General features: G+C 40.5%; 1 protein-coding gene across 1 annotated transcript in view; it reads right to left on the bottom strand.

Annotated features, from left to right (window-relative positions):
• Positions 1-20,733, bottom strand: part of TDRD9 (tudor domain containing 9) — a 142,323-nt gene that overhangs the window by 100,615 nt on the left and 20,975 nt on the right. Inside the window, exons 3-7 of the mRNA XM_008049977.1 lie at positions 17,336-17,442; positions 9,119-9,216; positions 6,859-7,080; positions 5,717-5,839; positions 1,812-1,892 (exon numbers count right to left, since the gene is read on the bottom strand). Of these exons, the coding sequence (XP_008048168.1) occupies positions 1,812-1,892; positions 5,717-5,839; positions 6,859-7,080; positions 9,119-9,216; positions 17,336-17,442 (631 nt within the window). The remainder of the gene's footprint in view (positions 1-1,811; positions 1,893-5,716; positions 5,840-6,858; positions 7,081-9,118; positions 9,217-17,335; positions 17,443-20,733) is intronic.

Consider the following 20,733-nt stretch of genomic DNA (forward strand, 5'->3'; position numbering starts at 1 on the left):
AAAAAAAAAAAAAAAAAGTAATAAATGGCCGGGTTCGGTGGCTCAGTCTGTAATCCCAGCACTTTGGGAGGCCGAGGTGAGTGGACTACCTGAGCCCACAGGTTCGAGATCAGCCTGGGAAACTAGGCAAGACCTCGTTTCAAAAATTAGCTGGGTGTGGTAGCACGCGCCTGTAGTTTCAGCTGCCTGGAAGGCTGAGGCGGAAGGATCACCAGAGCCCAGCAGGTCAACGCTGGGGTAGACATGAGTGTGCCACTGTCCTCCAGCATGGGCAACAGAGTGAGACTCCAACTCAAAAAAAAAAAAAAAGGTAATAAATAAGGATTTTTTTGAGAGTTGTTAAAAAAAAAAAACTTTTACAAAACTATTTAGAATGTGACTTCTAATTTATTGGCCCAACTATATTTAAGGTACTATATTTAGAAAATATGCTACTTCACACATTTTTTAATAAATCATAAATGTACTGAAACTGGCAAACCATTTCTTACTACTTATAAGTACCAAGCTCCTTATCACCATTTTCAGCAGTGTGGTAGAGTTTTTTTGTTTTTAATCCACTAATACTTTAACTCTCTTTACCACTGAAAATTTTAAAATGTGTAATCAAGTTATTATTTTGACTTGAGTAAAACAGAAAAGTCTTTAAATGACATTCAAGAGAGACGCCAATTTGTTGAATAATCTTCGATGACATCTTTTAGTTAAGATGCCAAAAAAGAACCAAAATAGCTAAATTATCTCATTCATTTCAGTCACCTCAAACAATAAGACAACCTATTGCAAATGTTAAGTTCCATTCATTCATTGCTCACCAAGTGAGAATATGAACATTCTCAGGTGGAAGTTTCCTCCCTTGTGGGACATTGTGGAAGAAGATAGGAGAACTATTTCCCTAAACAAATAAACATTTGACGATCAAAATACTTTATGATTTAGAAAGCAACTTTTCCAATTACAGCAAATCCTTTAATAGCCCCATTATATAACAATATGCATATCCCAATCACTGCCACCTTTTATAAAGCTGGTTCCCAAAGACCTGCTTAGCACAGCTAGGCTGAAGTGGACCTATGTTTAGATTTTTTTTTTAACAACTCTCAAAGAAATCCTTATTTATCATCTGTTTTTTTTTTTTGTTTTTTTCTTTTGAGTTGGAGTCTCACTCTGTTGCCCAGGCTAAAGTATAGTGGCACGCTCATGGCCACCCCACTGCCGACCTGCTGGGCTCAAGTGATCCTTCCACCTCAGCCTTCCAAGTAGCTGGAACTACAGGCGCACGCAACCACACCTGGCTAATTTTTTTATTTATTGTAGAGACGAGGTCTTGCCATGTTGCCCAGGCTGGTCTTGAACCCGCAGGCTCAGGCAATCCTTTCGCCTCAGCATCCCAAAGTGCCAGGATTACAGGCTTGAGCTACCACGTCTAGCCCAAAGTTTTTTTAAATATAAAATTTAAAAATACAGTATACCTGCATGCAGCCTACTTGCATAGGTAACCCTTACTTGTACCCCATATCTCATAATAAAAATTTTTTAAAATACAATATAACTATTTATATATCATTTGCATTTTATTATAATTAACCTAAAGATGATTTAAAGTATATGGGAGGATGTGTGTAGGTTACATACAAATACTGTACTACCCCATTTTATATCAGGAAGAGACTTGAGCATCCTCAGAGTTTGGTATCCACAGAGGGTCCTGGAATCCCCAACAAATCCCAAAGAATAACTGTAGAGAGAAACAAAACTAAACAATAAATCTTAGCCCTAAAGATTTCTGTTACATATGAAATCAAATTTACCTTCACAAAACGTGAATTTGTTCTTAAAAGTTTGCGGACTACCAACAGCAGGAAATCCATTTCTTCAGTTCGCTCATGTACCTACAAAATAAAAAAGAAGGCACCCCCACATGGTATCAGGCAAGGCAAGGGTCACTTCTAAAACAATGGTACCCCTGGGAGACTAAATCAATTCTTTCTGCTAAATGCAATTCTTCAGGGGACTAGTATCAGTCCTGGTTAAGAAGAAGGAAAGAATACTGACCCAAAGACCAAAGAGTACCCATGTGGTCACTGTCCCTCTCAATGTTTCTCCTTAGGGCCTTCCTGGTATGTGGGCAGAGTAATGTTCAGCACCCATTGTCCTATCCACTTAAAACCAATAGTACCCCAGGTCACTGTGACAACCACAAATTTTCCCACCCACCCCACACACAGAGAACCACTCCCATAGCCCCCCAGAGCCCCTGTCTGTCACATCCTCTGTCGGAACTTACAGGTATACTGTCATCTGAGCAAGCAAGTGCGAGAATGGAGATATGCCAGTCTAAAGGCGAACCTGCCTGACAGGTAATGTTCCACAATGTGTAGAACCTCAGTTCACAAGGGTGGGCAAGGGGTAGCCCTGGAAAAGTTGAGTCAGTCAAACAGGTAAAGCAGAACAAGGTTGGGAGGTCAACAACACTGACGCAGGAGAGCACTCGGGGAAAGCAGCTGCCTCACAGCCCTTCTCACTCAGAGACCTTACAGTCGGAGCCACCCCAAGGAGCCATACAGTCCACCCTCCCCACCCTGCCCTACCCCAGAACCAGCTAGTGCCAAAGGGCTATGTCACATGTGGCTATATTTCTAAAAGAAACCAGTTACTGTAGTTACTTAGGATACCCCACTGCACAAGGGAAAAATATGATTCTATCCTGCGACATTTCTTGGTCAAAGTGAAGAGATAGCTACTAAGTTTGAACAAGGGAGCTCTCCTCTGCTCAGTGTAAAGGGCCTGCCAATTTATTCTATGCCTAATTCTATTCCAGTCCCTACCATCTCTGAACTTACCACTGAAGTAGATGTGTCGGGAAGAAGCATAGAGAAAAGGAAAAAAATCAGTAGCTGAGCAATATTTAGCAACATCATAAATCTAACTCTTATGCTATCACCAAGCTCCAGAACACTTTGTCAACATAAACATCCTGACTCTTCCTTGAGAAGAAAAATCAAGGCTATCATCAGGGAAGAGCCCCAAGGTGACCTCTTTCCAGTTTTGAGATCCCTCCACCTGTACTCATCGTGGCAGCCTCTCCCCTGAGTTCACACATTCATTTCCCCTCCTCTGCCTTGAGGCCCTACACAGGCACTAGTTCCAGGATCTCTAGCCCTGTCCCTGAGCCAGCCTTTCTCCAAAGCACACAAATACATACACATCACAACGTACACCTCCACTGGACAGCAGCTGAGAGCAGAAACGATGACTTAATTTGTCTTTATAACCTCAGCACCTAGTGAGGCATCTTTTTCATAGCAGTACTCAAAAAATGTTTGTTGAATGAGTGATTTACCTAAAGCTTTTTCAAGAACTAAGAAGTTAAAAATACTATTCCTGCCAGGTTTGGTGGGACTCAGTCTATAATCCCGCGCTTTTGGGAGGCTGAGGTGAGTGGATTGCCTGAGCCCGTGGGTTCGAGACCCGCCTGGGCAACTTGGCGAGATCTCATCTCTACAATAAATCGAAAAATTAGCCAGGTGTGGTAGCAGGCGCCTGTAGTTCCAGCTACTCGGAAGGCTGAGGCGGAAGGATAGCCAGAGCCCAGCAGGTCAAGGCTGCGGTGGCCAGGAGCGTGCCACTGCCCTCCAGCCTGGGCGACAGAGTGAGACTCCAACTAAAAAAATAATAATAAAACTATTCCTTTTTAAACTGCTTGGCCATCTTCAATTTCTGCTCTTGTGTTTCTTTTAAAATTCAAATCATCCCAGAAAATAAGAACAACACTATTGGTAAACCTAAAACTTCAGGTAGCTGAGCCTAATCCATTCATTTATTAAGAAAACAATTATCCAAACACTAGCAATATAGTGGAAGAGCAGGAGCAGGAAGTTACTATCACAATGATGTGACAATCCTCTGCTGGCTACTGCTACCCCGTATGTCAAGATCTTGCAGAGAGCAGCCAACTTTTGTTCATCTATTATCGCATAGCTTTAGGAAAGAATGTAGTCAACACAGTATGAATGGGTTTATCTGTGTCACTCAAATGTGTATGTGCAAAGAAAGCTACTTAGAACAATGTCAAAAGCACAGAAAATAAAGGTAGGCATTAGCACCATAGGTTCTTGAGTAAACAACCCCGGGATGAACCTGAGCACTGAACTTCTTTAAGCTATAGTTTCCTTTCATGTAAAACAGGCTCAATTGTAATAAAAGGCCCAATAAATAACTACTGTAAACTTCATAATGCCACCTTTTGGCATTGCCTATTAAATTTAATTTGAGCTCTACCTCAAACTGTCAAAAGTTCATCACTGTATATCACACTATTTTGCAAGGAATAGTAGATCATTTTCACTGTCTCATATTCTCCCAAAACCACTACAGTAATTCAAAACCAAGTAAATGTAAACGAGATTTTAAATGCACCGGGCTCAGTGGCTCAGCCTGTAATCCCGCGCCTTTGGGAGGCTGAGGTGAGTGGATTGCCTGAGCCCACAGGTTCGAGACCCGCCTGGGCAGCGAGACCTCATCTCTACAATAAATCAAAAAGTCAGCCGGACATGGTAGCACATGCCTGTAATTCCAGCTACTTAGAAGGCTGAGGCGGAAGGATCGCCAGAGCCCAGCAGTTCAAGGCTGCGGTGGCCAGGAGCGGCCACTGCACTCCAGTCTGGGCGACACAGTGAGACTCCAACTCAAAAAAAAAAAAAGATTTTAAATGCACCAACACCAATTTATCTGTCATATATTTTGGTATTAGTAATTAGTAACACACATCAAGATAGAGTGGAGAAACCTTACCCTCAAAAGTTGCCCAAATGGTTTTATTTCAGACTCTATTAAGCACCCTAGCCCCATCTCACAACCTCCCACGAACTCTATTTGCTGATGTTTCTAATTCCCATAGAAATAAATCAAGCTTCTCAGGACAGAATTACTTATAAGGTTTAATCCACAAAAGTTTGGGATACAGCCAGTTCCAAAGTTCCTGGAAAAGTAGTTCAAACACAACAACCCCTTACCTTAAAAAAATCTTGTTTGAAATATAAACAAAATCAGTTAAATATTCCCTCCTTACTGAGAAAAGTCCAGAAAGTATAGGGGAAGGAAAAAATAAAGAAAGGTAAAATAGGCACAAAAACAGGGTTCAAAACAGAGGGGGATTTTTGCTGTTTTTTTTTTTAAGAAAAGTAAATAAATCTGTATCTTGTATTTATTTTAATAATTTTTTAAAAGGTATTATTGTCCTTGATTTAGAGGGAAACTATCTATATACAAATGAAAACTTTTTAACTATCTGAGTGTGGCTAACACTGTAAACCAGAGGTTAGCAGGCTTTTCCTGTAAGTCAAGATAGAAAATATTTCCAGCATGGCAGGATATACAATCTCTGTTGCAACTCTGCTGTTGTAGTGCAGAAGCAACTACAAACAATATATAAACAAATGAGTGAAACTATGTTCCAATGAAACTTTATTTATAAAAACAGGTGCCAAATTTAACCCAAGAGCTGTAGCCTGCCAAGCCCTGCTCTAAACAAGGAATCTTTTCATAGTCCTCAACATCCTCAACAATATTTCAGAACCAAGTCACAGACAAATTAAGCAAATATAGATTCAAAATGTTTCATGACCCTTTACAGATAGATAGCATTTGCAGTACCTTATACAATATTGTCTTATATAAGGACATAAGAGCAGAGTTACACGAAATACACACTTACCTCATCAATGAAAACATGCGTGAATTCCATCAAACTCTTAGCACTAACTATTTTCTGAAGAAGGACTCCTGTTGTCATATAAATCAGCCTAGTGTCCTCCGTTGCTATTTTCTCTAGCCCTACCTAAAATTGGGGAAGGAAAAGAGAAAGAAGAAAGAGTTCAGGTTTAAATTATGTTTCACTACCCAAGAATGTTATGTTCATTTTATAATGGAGGTAAAAAAGGGAACAAAATTATAATACAAAGGTATTATATTTCAAAAGATACATAGGGTCCAAATTAAAAGTGAAGTTCTCAAGTTGATTTTCTTTTTTGTGTGTAAAGGAGGTAGCTTTTCTAATAATACTGCCTATAAAATTTTGATATTAAAATAATTGTGTATCAAGACATCTTCTAGAATATAAAGATATAACTCAAAGGATAAAATTATAGAAGTCATGAGCCTGAGGATTTTCACTTCTTTCCTATTCAACTGGGAAAGAAATTAAAAATTATTTTCAAGAGTTCAGTTTCACTATTACTATTATTTTTATTTTTTTAGTTGGAGTCTCACTCTGTCGCCAGGCTGGAGTGCAGTGGCATACTCACAGTCACCCCAGCATCGACCTGCTGAGCTCCAGCAACCTCAACCTTCTAAGATGCTGGAACTACAGGCACACGCTACCACACCCAGCTAATGTGTGTGTGTGTGTGTGTGTGTGTGTGTGTGTGTGTGTGTGTGTGTGTGTGTGTGTGAGAGAGAGAGAGAGAGAGAGAGAGAGAGAGAGAGAGAGAGAGAAAGCAGGATTTATTGGGAGGACAGAAAAACTCCCACAGTGGGAGGGGACCCAAAGAGGTTGACCCTAACTTCTTTTTATTTATTGTAGAGACGAGGTCTTGCCAATTGCCTGGGCAGGTCTCAAACCCGCAGGTTCAGGCAATCCACTCGCCTCCGCCTCCCAAAGTGCTGGGATTACAGGCTGAGCCACTGAGCCCGGCCTACTATTTTTTTAAATTATGCCACAGTTCTGCTCTATAAGCAACTGGCTACATATTAATTTCCTGCAGAAAATAGCCATGTACTATCATCAACTTACATAGAAAAAAATTAACAAAGAGAGAGACGGTTGGCTTTCTCTCCCTCTCTTCCCCTCAGTCTCACCTGATAGCCCACCAGACCCCCCAGAGTCCAAGAGCGCTCTTTACTAATCCATCTGGCAATGCTGCTGGCCCCTATCTTCCGTGGCTGAGTAACCACAATGTTGCAGTAAGTAGAGCGTTGAATATAGTGATCCAAGATATATTGTGGAAGCTGAGTACTTTTACCACTTCCTGTGGCACCGTGTATAATTACCACAGAATTACTTTCTATCAAAGAAATAACCTAGAATTAAAAAAAAATTCTCTTTCAAAATTGCAACAAAACAAACAGTGATGTAAAGTATCATCTATGTTGGGAAGATTTTCTGGATTTAATTTTTGTATTTAAGTTAGACTTAACTAACCATTCTAAATATCACAAAAGAGAGCAAGTATACAAATGGATGCTACATTACAAACCAATTCTACACCTATATAACAGTAGCTATTAATAGCCATGGAAAAATCAGGCCAAGTTAATTTCAGTTCCCTGGGTCTCAGTTGCTGCTATCAAAATGAAAATATAAAATTGGATTTCTATAGCCTTTACTAATTCTAAGTGTCTATATTATTTAAAAATTGTGTAACAAGTCTGCATATAATTCTACTGAAAAACATGAAAACAAAGCTGTTGTTATACTCAAGTGGTTTTAAAATTCCATTTAAATTTTTTTTTTTTTTTTTTGAGTTGGAGTCTCACTCTGTTGCCCAGACTGGAGTGCAGTGGCCGCTCCCGGCCACTGCAGCCTCGACCTGCTGGGCTCCGGCGATCCTTCCACTTCAGCCTTCCAAGTAGCTGGAACTACAGGTGCGCACTACCACGCCCAGTTAATTTTTGGTTTTTTTTTATTGTAGAGATGAGGTCTTGCCAAGTTGTCCAGGTGGATCTCGAACTCGCGGGCTCAGGCAATTCACTCACCTCGGTCTCCCAAAGCGCGGGATTACAGGCTGAGCCACCGAGCCCGGCCCATTTTAAATTCTTGAGACACATTTTTTTTTTTTGAGTTGGAGTCTCACTCTGTCGCCCAGACTGGAGTGCAGTGGCCACTCCCGGCCTGAGCCCAGTGGGTCGATGCTGGGGTGGCTGTGAGTGTGCCACTGCTCTCCCTCAGCCTGGGCAATAGAGTAAGGCTCCAATTAAAAAAAAGAATTAGATGAAGTTTTTTTGTTTTTTGTTTTTTTGAGTCAGAGTCTCACTCCATCACCCAGACCGGAGTGCAGTGGCACCCTTGAGGCCACCCCAGCATCAATCTGCTGGGCTCAGGCAATTCTGCTGACTCAGCCTTCCAAGTAGCGGGAACTACAGGCATGCTACCACTCCCGGCTAATTTTTTAATTTATTGTAGAGATGAGGTCTTACCATGTTGCCCAGGTTGGTCGCAAACCCACAGGCTCAGGCAATCCTCTCACCTTGGCCCCCAAAGTGCTGGGATTACAGGCTTGAGTCACTGCCCCCAGCCAAAATGAAGCATTTTAAAAACGCTAATCCAATTCTTCCTCCACCATTCCCCCATCTCTACCCTAAACTTATTTAAGTTCTTATTTTTCCAGGAATTAATTTTTAGAGGCCAGTATTCAAATTAAAAATTAATTTGAATACTGGCCTCTAAAAATTAATTCATAAAGTATATCTCCTCTATAAAGTTGTATACTTCAATCTAAAGCAAAATAAAAATTAAATCTGAAATATTTCCAGTTTTATCTATAGCTCTACTAGTTTAGTTAATAAAGGCTTCAATACATTTACTTTTAGCTATGTTTAATAACATGCAACTAATTAGAAATTTAATCATTCTACTACTATAGTTGGCCTGGTATTGTTAATGTAATATGTCAATGATTGATCAATCAATAAGCAGGAAAAAAGGGGCAACACTGTATAGAAACCCAATGGAAATGCTAGGGTGTGTCATTTGCTTTATAAAAAAATTAGGCAGTGACTATCTTTAAATAAGAAGCTCTCCTGGGGAAAGACAGTGCTTACTTATGGATATTTTGAAGGAGGGAAAAACTAGATAACAAACTAAATGTGAGGAGATACACTCAGGTAAAGGTTAAACAAATTAAAGCACAGGTCAAAAGAAAAATCATCAATCTGGCCGTTACACAAAATCATCTCCACATCACCCTGAGCACACACCCTCCTCTTATCTGTCACAGAACCTTGCATGCCATAATGTGTTCACCTGGCACCTGGTAACTTTGAAATTATAAACCAAATATGTTGGGCCTAAGGCATTTAATCAAACAGCAAAATTACAGTATGACAAAAATAATTTTACCTCTTCCTTACATCGATTTATAGGCAAATCAGGATATTTATAAGTTGTCTCTGGGATGCATGTTACATTGCTTACTTTAGCCAAAAGTGGCCTTGGACCTGGATTCAGACAAAACAAACAAATATTATGTTCCTTGTTATCTGATCAAAGACAATGTAAATAGCACAATATAACATCTATATATACAACATACACACACACACAAATACAAAAATACACTTTATTTTTTATTTTTATTTTTTTTTGAGTTGGAGTCTCACTCTGGTGCCCAGGCTGGAATGCAGTGGCATGCTCCCAGCCATTGCAGCCTCGGCCTGCTGGGCTCCGGCGATCCTTCTACCTCAGCCTTCCAAGTAGCTGGAACTACAGGCATGCGCTCTCATGCCTGGCTAATTTTTTATGTATTGTAGAGACAAGGTCTCACCAAATTGCCCAGGTGGGTCTCCAACCTGCGGGCTCAGGCAATCCACTCGCCTTGGCCTCCCAAAGTGCTAGGATTATAGGTTGAGCTACCGAGCCCGGCCCAAAAATACACTTTCTACAGGCTAATATTGCTAGCAGGGTAATTAATAGCCCACTATTAATAATGTATAGCAGTGAACTGAGAACATTCCTATCCCTCCATCACAGCAACTAATACTGCAGGCTTAGCACTAACTTCTAAGATAACAGGCCCATAAAAGACAGTACTCATCACTTGATTAAATGGTAATTAAAACAACTAAAGATAAAACTTTTCCTTGAAATTTCTTTTGAAATTTCAAAAGAATGCATCAATTTATTAAATGTGCATTCCTTGCTACTACAATCAGTGATCCCAACAGATAAATCAAACGTAGCTTAGGAACAACAGGAATCATGAAAAACGGCAATTTTTGCCTGAGCCCGCAGGTTCGAGACCCGCCTGGGCAACTTGGCGAGACCTCATCTCTACAATAAATCAAAAACCAGCCAGGAGTGGTAGCACGTGCCTGTAATTCCGGCTACTCGGAAGGCTGAGGCGGAAGGATCGCCGGAGTCCAGTGGGTCAAGGCTGTGGTGGCCGGGAGCAGCCACTGCACTCCAGTCTGGGTGATGGAGTGAAGCTCCAACTCAAAAAAAAAGAAAAAGGGCAATTTTACCCAGTACAGATACATGCTCTGGTGCTCTGACCAGGCATGCTTATCATCCTCTTGTAAGCTCATGCACCGCTCTCTGGCTACATATTTGATAATTGGAACTCTGGTCATCACTTGACAAACTAACAAATCATCAAAATTCACAAACTTTTGCTGAAAATAAGTTTTTACTCCCCAAATAAGTAAACTCTTAAGCCTCCCTGTCTCTCTCCCAAATTTAGCACCACACTCATTCCCTCCCCCACAGTCACCTTCCCTTTCCCCAGCCCCCATGTCTGTCCCAACACCTCCTTATCTATGTGCTGCCATTGGCCCTTCCTGCTGATAAAACATGCAGCCAAGCAGTTCTTTTGCTCTCCTACATATTTTTCCTTACATATAGTCTCACTTTCATAATTGGTCTAATAATTATCATTAAAACACGGCAGTTTTCCTATAGCTGAATCAAGGTGTGTGGTACTTGTTCTCAATGTTACAAAGAAGCCAGATCTGTCATAATCCCTCAAAGCAGAAACAGCCTGTTTGTGGTCAGCTGTTCTTCCCACACCATTAGTGACCATTGACTCAGGGGGAAGGTTCCCTAAGTCCTGCCTGTATAGCTTTCTAATCTTCTGATCAACCTCACTAGTGACAGTCAAGCTCACTATCACAGGGCCTTTCTTTCCATTATCGCATCTCGCTGGCCCTTCACAACTCTTCTCCGTTCTATCACAATCACTGATGCTGTCTTATTTTCCCAACTGGTGTACCGAGGCTTATTTAAGCATAACACATGAAAGAAAGGAGAATCTCCATGACCCCTGAGAATCAAGATAGACTAAGAGGGAGAAGCCCTTGACCCCAAACACAGCTAGGAGACAGAGGGATAGGCAAGTAGTTGGGGACAGAGTAGGGGTGATAAGCTGAGGAATAACTATTCAAAGGGAGAGAAAATGACAAAGATTCTTTTAGAAAGACAAAAAAAGAAGGCAGCTATAGTCTTTTTGCTAAAAGATATTAAGCCCTGGTTCACGTTCACCATACTGCTAAACGAGCCTGTTATTTGACAATATTGACAGGTCTCACATTACTTGATTACATGCATTTTGAAGGTTGCTACTTAAAGATAGAAATTTTACAAGAAAAAAAAATGCCAAGTCCTAACTGTGCTGTCTACACCATAACCCCTTCTCCATGTAATGCAAAACACAAGCTGACGTTTTTAGGTCACTGGCTGAAGCAGACCCAGCACAGATTAAGTTCTGCCTCCATATATACTGCCAAAGGGTGGACAAGAAACCAAATGGCAGAATTGTTCACAGCTGTATGGCTTTTTCATCTCTATATCAGCAACAAAGTAAAAGGAAAACCATCAAGTAATCTAAGGTAAATCAATAAACTACATATGAAAAATTGAAATCCAAAAATGGTCTAAGAAATACCTCAACCTCCAAATTTGCTATTCTTACTTTCCAGTTATCTCTTAATCCTACATTATTAACATTAAAATATTTACATAAACTGGGAAAAACTGAAAATCATTAAAACTGCTACTTCTGGCCAGGTGCGGTGGCTCACACCTGTAACTCTAGTGCTTTAGGAGCCGGGGTAGGAGTATCACTTAAGGCTAGGAGTTCAAGACCAGTCTGGGCAACAAAGCAAGACCCCATCTCTACAAAAAAATTCAAAATTAGTTGGGCATAGTGGCACACGCCTGTAGTCCCAGCTACTTGGGAGGCTAAGGCAGGAGAATCTTTGAAGCCCAGGAGTTGGAGCTATGATAGTGCCACTGCACTCCAGTCTGGGCAACAGAGCAAGACCCTGTATCTAAAAAACAAAAATTTTTAATTGCTAGTTCTCTTCACTAACCCACACCACTATATCATCAACAACAAAATATAAAATCTAACCAAAAAGTTCAGCAATTAGAGGTTTCAAAACAGCATGTAACAGATTTTACTATATTACTGATTTAACCCCAAAATTAAATCTTCAAAATAGATAATTATATATCACTTTTCTAAGTATGGGACAGCATTCTGAATACAAAATTAAACTTAACCTGAAGGGAGAATAAGGTTTCCCTTTCAGCTATTAGACATTGCACATAGGCCATTCTCTTAAAACCAGAAGCTAAAAGGGAGATGAAAACAACTAAATATATCATCAAATTAAAAAGGAGGCAGCATCATGGTCTATAATCACAACCTAAAGACACTATCCCAGTACAAATTCAAATTGTCATGTGAAAGCAACAGAACCCTGCAGGAGTTCACAGTCTGGAATCAAGCTCACACTGCTAGGAAAAATTTCATTTATCAGTACTATTAAATATCAATTTTTTAAAAAATGATTAACCTATAGTTATGTAAAATGACTTCAATGTAACCTATAGAAATTCACTGAATGTGTGTCCTTGGGTCTATATTTAGAAAAAATTTTTAAAAACATTTATAAGTGAAATAACAGCTGTGCACAGTGGCTCAAGCCTATAATCCCAGCACTGTGGGAGGCCAAGGCAAGAGGATTGCCTGAGTCCAGGAGTTCGAGACCAGCCTAGGCAACTTGGCAAGACCTTGTCTCTAAAAAAGAAAAAAGAGAGAAAAAAGAAAGAAAAAAACAAGAAGTGAAATAACATCCGTATCACACCAAAACTGGAAGAATTTTAAATCAAAGCAATTTATAGCAGGATATAATAAAATGTTCATGTTGAAACCTGTGGTGCTGGTCTGTAATTAGAGGCTTCGGTGTGATCTCATGGTTTTAATATAAATAGACATAGAAAAGGCTTTATGTCTACACACACGTACATACAAGTATGTGTACATACACACAATATAATCTGATCTCACTTCCTCGATGCTCTAGAGGCACATGAGTACTACGAAAACACGGGCAGCATCTTCCTACCTCCTGTGGCCCCTTCTCCCTCACTCCCTGTGCCCAAAGCATCACCAAGTCTGGCCAGTTTGTCCCTCAACTGGCTCTCTGTCTCCACTGCCATCACCCTGGTCAAAGGCACCATCGAGTCTCATTAAACTTAACCTGAAGGAAGAGCTGGACTTGTGCAATTCCTACTGTTCTCCTCAAGTCCACTCTGGCCCCCTCCAACCCATTCTCAAAAACATGGCCAGTGTTCTTTTCAAAACTCCAATCTAGTCACATGACACCTATCTTCTCCCTTCACACTCATCCTTAGAAAAACATAGAACCTTTCATTGCTTCCTACTGCTCTGAGTATTAAGACCAAAATTCTTAGTATGGCCCAAAGGCCCTATTACTGATCTCGTCTAAATGAGCCAACCACATCCAACTGTTATTAGTCTTCTACTGCTACTGTAACATATTATCACAAACTCAGTAGCCAAACAACACTCATTTATTATCTGACAGTTCTGAAAGTCAGTAGTCTAAAATCAGTCTCACACTGGGCTAAGATCAAGGTGTCAACAGGGCTGGTTCCTTCTGGAGGTTCTGTGAGGAAGAATCAGTTCCCTTGTCTTTTCAGCTTCTAGAAGCTACCTGAATTCCTTGGCTCGTGGCCTCTTTCTCACATCACTCCAACCTATAGCTTCTATTGTCACATCTCCTACTACTGATTCTGATAGTCCTGTTTCCCTCTTATAAAAACTATGATGACATTGGGCCCACCTGGACAATCCCATCTTAAGATTCTTAACTTACATCTGCAAAGTCCCTTTTACCATAAGGTAACAAATTCACAGGTTCTGGGGACAAAGACATAGACCTCTTTGGGAGGCTATTATTGAGCCTCTGGCTGACCCTGCCCAGCTTTCCATACCCTATCGCTATTCCCTAGCAACACCGGCCCCTCTTTCAGGGCTGGAACACTGGGCTTTCTTCCACCACAAGGCCTCTGCACACATTTCCCCTCACCCCTGATAAAATGCCTAGGTAAGGTCTACTCACTCTTCAACTCCTACGCTCAGTTGTCACTTTCCTGATACCCCAACCCAAATCAGAAATCCTTGTTTTATGCCCTCACTGAGCTATCTTTCAGAACACTTATCTCCAGAAGCATTTATCTGTATAACTGCAAGATTAAATAATCTCTATAAAAGGGTCCAAGTCTTTTTTACTTGTCATATTCTTATGGCCTCATATAGTCCCTGGCATACAACTTGATAATATCAGTGGCTGAGTGAATCCTCTACATGTAGCCAAAGTTATAGTTTATGTGACTGCTGAATGAAAAGATCCTAGAGAAATATTTTAAGATGTCATGGATAGAGAAGACAAAGACAGTATCACATATGACTCTAAATCAAAAGCTACAAGAACAGACACTTTGAATTGCAGGCATTCATTTCTATATTTCTAAATAGTGGCAATCCATTCACACACTACAGGTCCAGCATGTACAGTGCACTGAGTTCACGCATGTGCTCCTGGGCCAGTACATGGGTGTGACAAGACAGATCACATCACACAGTCATCTATAGGCTAACGAATGTGTTTCCCAAATGGAAAACACATTTTGTTGTTTGGGATTTTATTTGTTTGTTTGTTTGAGATGGAATCTCACTCTGTCGTCCAGGCTGGAGTGCAGTGGCACACTCATGGCCATCCCAGCATTGACCTGCTTAGTTCAGGCGATCCTTCTGCCTCAGCCTTCCAAGTAGCCAGAACTACAGGTGCATGCTACCACGCCCGGCTAAACCTTTTATTTATTTATTGTAGAGATGAAGTCTCACCAAGTTTCCCAGGCTGGTCTCAAACCCCAGGGCTCAGGCAGTCCACTCGCCTCAGCCTCCCAGAGTGCTGGGATTACAGGCTAAGCCACTGAGCCCAGCCCCAAATGGAAATATTAGATGATGGATCTCTTCCCAAAGTAACACATATGGCTATTTTATGCCTCTATAGAAGCTGCACAGTACTCCACTAATGGATAAAGAAAGTCACCAATCTTCTGTTTACTGACATTTAAGAGACTTCTAAGACTTCCCATAGATAAGTAACGATGCAATAAACATTCTTATACATACGACTTTGTACTTTCCTTAGCATAAATAGAAACTGGATCAAAGAGTACACATCTTTTGAAAGATCACTTGTGGTAATAATGGACTGCGTTGTTCAGACAAATCTCTCTCCCTCCTGAGGGCAACTAAAGTTTCCAGATGAAATACACAAACATCTCCTTGAAAGCACTAAAGGGTTGATGAGATAGAGGAGACACCAGGTCAAAGCCTATAATAACACAGCAAGGAAGGCAAAGAACTCAAGGTTGCTTTTTGCCTCTAAGGTGAAAGATAAATGATAAATTAACCAGAATACAGCATGAAAACCAAAAAAAAAAAAAAAAAAAAAGAAAGAAAGAAAAATGCAAAACTAAATGAGAGAGTGGGGGCTGGGCTCGGTAGCTCAGCCTGTAATCCCACGCCTTGGGAGGCCGAGGTGAGTGGATTGCCTGAGCCCGCGGGTTTAAGACCTGCCTCGCCAACTTGGCGAGAATTCATCTCTACAATAAATCAAAAAATCAGCCAGGTATGGTAGCGCGCGCCTGTAATTCCGGCTACTCAGAAGGCTGAGGCGGAAGGATCGCTGAAGCCCAGCAGGTCGCGAGGCTGCGGTGGCCGGGAGCGGCCACTGCACTCCAGTCTGGGCGACAGAGTGAGACTCCAACTCAAAAATAAATAAATTAAATAAAATAAAAAATAAATAAATGAGAGAGTGGGGCATAGATGAAAGCTCAGAATTTTCCAGAATTAATGAAAAAATACCAATTGACATTGTCAAGAGGCCCAAATAAATCCCAAGGAGGAGAAGGATTAATACAATGTTTTGTATAGACTGTATTTCATAACTTTCAAAAGTCTAAAAAACAAATGTCACTTGAACCCACATGTGTGTCCATATGTACACAGGATGGAGGGCAGGAAGCAGAGTTTCTCAGATGAATTGGCAGGAAGTCTGTGACAGATAACATCTTATAATGACTAGCACCTGATGCTAATAAGATAATTCTCTCAGGAAAAGAAATGTCATACTCTTGAAAGTAACTTAACTCCAAACTGCACAGTTGTACCCTTGGGGAAGGAACATTTAAGAAGAACTTTTTATTTTATACATTTCCACATTGGTTAAAATTTTTTTTAGTACGTTCATTGTTTTGGGGAGTTTTCAGAGATGGAGTCTCACTCTGTCACCCAGGCTGGAGTGCAGTGGCATACTTGTGGCAACCCCAGCCTCAACCTACTGGGCTCAGGCAATCCTTCTGCCTCAGCCTTTCAAATAGCTGGAACTACAGGCACGTGCCACTATGCCCAGTTAATTTTTTGATTTATTAGAGACAAGATCTTGCCAAGTAGCCTAAGCTGGTCTTGAACCCCTAGGCTTAAAAATTCCTCTTGCCTCCGCCTCCCAAGGTCCTGGGATTACAAGCATAAGCCACCGTGCCTGGCCTGTTTACTGTTTTTAAAAAGCTCTTGTAAGTTTTTAAATATAAATGTCAAATAGTTTTATTTAATAGTAAGGCAAGATACCCTTATTAGTCTTCCAAAGAGAAGACTATTTAGGAACTATAAGATAGGAAAAAGCCAGGCTCGGTGGCTCAGCCAGTAATCCCGCGCCTTTGGGAGGCTGAGGTGAGCGGATTGCCTGAGCCCGTAGGTTCAAGACCCACCTGGGCAGCAAGACCTCATCTCTACAATAAATCAAAAAATCAGCCGGGTGTGGTAGCACATGCCTGTAATTCCGGCTACTTGGAAGGCTGAGGTGGAAGGATCGCTGGAGCCCAGCAGGTGGAGGCTGCGGTGGCCACTGCACTCCAGTCTGGGTGACAGAGTGAGACTCCAACTCAAAAAACAAAAACAAAAACAAAAAAAGATAGGAAAAATGAACATTTTACAACATATCATATACTCATTCCCCCAAAAATTCTGAATTCACAAGCAGTATGGATTCCTTACTGTGACCAAAATACTATATTTCTTAAAGACTTTTAAGAACTTTTTTTTTCTTTTTAGAGATGGGATCTCATTATGCTGCCCAGGAGTAGCTGGGATTTCAAGCATGTGTCACCACACACAGCTATGAACTTAATGTCTTAATGTGGAAACCACTCACACATATAGGACATTTAAAGATATCAGTTTACCTGGCCTACTCGTTGGTCGATCACTGCCATACATATCAAGTTCTTGTGCTTCAAGTTGTCTATATTTGTTAATATACTCCATTTCTGAGCTCCTTTGACTGAGTGACCTGAAAAGAACAGTAAAAGTTAGAATACTTTTTACAAAAAAGAAAGAAAGAAAGAAATCTCTGGCAACTAGAGAAGTTTTTGAATCATTATTTTACATTAAGTCATGGGGAAAAAATGCTAATAGTCAATAAACAAATGAAAATATGGTCAAACTCACAGTTACTAGGTAGATGCAAATTAAAACTATGAGAAACCATTTTTTAAACATCAAATTGGCAAAAAAGGTACATATTCTCAGAATATTTATGGGGAAAGAATGGTAAACAGGTTAGACCATTTATTCTGACGGACAAGCTACAGTGTCTATTAAAACTTAAAACACACATCTCTACAATTCAACACCTTCCCTCAGCATCTTTCTTAAAGAAATATTTGCACACATGAACAAAGAAGCATGTGAAGACATGCACACAAGCATTCATTTATTCAGCAAATATTTACTGAACACCTACCACATGCAAGGCATGGTCTGACACCAGAGGCCTAGAAGGAAACAAAATATAAGTCCTTGCCCTCATGAAACTGCCATTCCAATGAAGGAGACATGATATATATCTAAGATGTTGATTATTCATGTGGGGAAAAAATAAAACTGGGTGAGGACATAAAGGATTTCAGGGAGGAATGGTACTTTTTCATAATATTTATCATTAAAGTCTGAAAAAATTGTCCAACAGAGGGCAAGCTAAAATACTTTTAGTTAATGTATATCATTTTTAAAGAATTTCATGGCTCAATTCATGCCAATAGAAAAAAGTGTCCAGAAAAGTAAGTGAAAAAAAGACATTTGTCATGATAGACATAATATGCTAATATCACTGTTTTTCTTATTAATGTCTACCTTAAATGCACCATTGTCAGAGGAGACAGTATGATACTGATTCTTGAAATTTGAGACTTTATGTGATAATTTTTTTATGTGTTTTATGGTTAGTTTTTTATGTGTCAACTTGATTGTGCTTAAGGGATGTTCAGATAGATGGTAAAACACTATTTCTGGCTGTACCTATGAGGGTGTTTCCAGAGAGATTCCCATTTTAATCAGAAGACTGAGTAAAGATCTGCCCTAACCAATACAGGCGGACATCATCAAATCCATTGAGTGCACGTCCAGGGAAAACAAAAAGGATGAAGAAGAGTGAAGTCTCTCTCTATTCCTTCTCAAACTGGACATCCTGCTTCTCCTGCCTGGGGACATTGAAGTGCCTGGTTCTCAGGCCTTCAACTCCAGGACTTACACCAAGAAGCCCCTCATCCCAGGGTCTCAGGCTTTCAGCCTTGGACTGGGAGTTACACCATCAGCTCCCCTGGTTCCCAGGCCTTCAAACTCAAGACTGAATTACACCACCACTTTCCTTGTTCTCCAGCTTGTAGAAGATATATAGTGTGACTTCCAGAATCATGTAAGCCAATTATCATACTATATCTCCTCTTATAGATCTCTATATATCCTACTGGTTCTGTTTCTCTGGAGAACCCTAACAAATACACTTTAATAAAATGCTGTTTGCATCAAAGTCAACTTTTGCCTGATACTAACAGTTGTATCAACATTCTTCTGGCTACTCTTTCCTGATATTTACTCATTAATTCACTCAACAAATAAGAGTGCTCCAGGTGAAGTCAAAGGAGGGTCAGGAGGGCTAGATGGCTCTCACATGAGTAGTCAAGAAAAGGATGGTAAGAGATGGGGAGAAAGAAGGGTATGGGGAAGAGCCAAGGGTATTGGGGAGGGGCTAGAAACAATTTTAAAGATTTTAGCTTTTGTTCTAAGATGGGTTTTGAACAGAGACAGAAATAACAATATCTGACTTTTATTTTAACAAATATGACTCTGACCAGGTGAAGGGGAGCAGATGATCACCTGGGGAAAAAAATTGCAAAATATAACAAAGCACATTAAGAATTCCTATAAGCCGGGCTCGGTGGCTCAGCCTATAATCCCGCACTTTGGGATGCCGCACTTTGGGAGGCTGAGGTGAGTGGATTGCCTGAGCCCATGGGTCCAAGACCCGTCTGGGCAACTTGGCGAGACCTCATCTCTACAATAAATCAAAAAATTAGCTGGGTGTGGTAGCGCACGCCTGTAGTTCCAGCTACTTGGAAAGCTGAGGCAGAAGAATCACCGGAGCACAGCAGGTTGAGGCTGCGGTGGCTGGAAGTGTGTCACTGCACTCCAGTCTGGGCGACAGAGTGAGACTCCAACTCAAAAAAAAAAAGAATTCCTATAAATCGCTGTTATGAAAAAAACATAGAAATGTGATTTAACTTTCAAAAAGTAAATGCATGAGTACTTTAATTAAAAAAAATTTTTTTTGAGTTGGAGTTTCACTCTGTCACCCAGGCTGAAGTGCACTGGCATGCTCATGGCCACCACAGCTTCAACCTGCTGGGCTCAGGCAATCCTTCCATGTTGTCTGCAAAGTAGCTGGAACTACAGGTGCATGCTACTACATCCAGCTAATTTTTTGATTTACTGTAGAGACGAGGTCTTGCCAAGTAACCTAGGCTAGTCTTGAACCCTTGGGCTCAGGCAATCCTCTTACCTCCGCCTCCCAAAGTACTGGGATTACAGGTGTTAGCCACCATGCGTGGCTAATAAAAGTATTTTAAAGAAGAAACAGTACTGAGAAAAAAAATTTAATATCATAGTTTCACCTCAAAATTTTTTTAAATTTCATTAGCTTTGGGTAATACAAATAGTTTTTGGTCTGAACTTTAAGAGTACCCATGCCGGGAGTAGTGGCTCAAGCTTGTAATCCCAGCACTTTGGGAGACTGAGGTGAGAGGACTGCCTGAGTTCACGGGTTTGAGACCAGCCTGGGCAACCTGGCAAAACCTCATCTTCTACAATAAAAAAAAAAAAAAAAAAGAGAGAGAGAGTATCCACTATCCCCATCTGTACACACTGTACCTAATAGGTGATTTTTTTTTTGTCTCTTTATCTTTTCCCCCTCTCCCTTCTGAGTCTCTAGTGTCCATTATACCATTCTCTATGTCCTTGCATATTCTTAAATTTAGTTCCTACTTATAAGTGAGAACATGCAGTGTTTGGTTTTCTATTCCTGAGTTAATTCACTTAGGATGATGTTCTCCAATTCCATCCAAGTTGCTGCAAAAGATATTATTTCATTCTTTTTGATAGCTGAATGGTATTCCATAGTGTATATGCCATATCTTCACTAACCGCTGATCAGCTGTTGGCATTTAGGTTGATTCCATATCTTTGCAATTGTGAACTGTGCTGTGATAAACATGTGGGTGCAGGTGTCTTTTTTATATAACTACCA

Source organism: Carlito syrichta, unplaced genomic scaffold (genome assembly GCF_000164805.1).
Source record: "Carlito syrichta isolate Samal-C Ts95f unplaced genomic scaffold, Tarsius_syrichta-2.0.1 Scaffold142862, whole genome shotgun sequence".
In the NCBI taxonomy this organism is placed as follows: domain Eukaryota; kingdom Metazoa; phylum Chordata; class Mammalia; order Primates; family Tarsiidae; genus Carlito; species Carlito syrichta.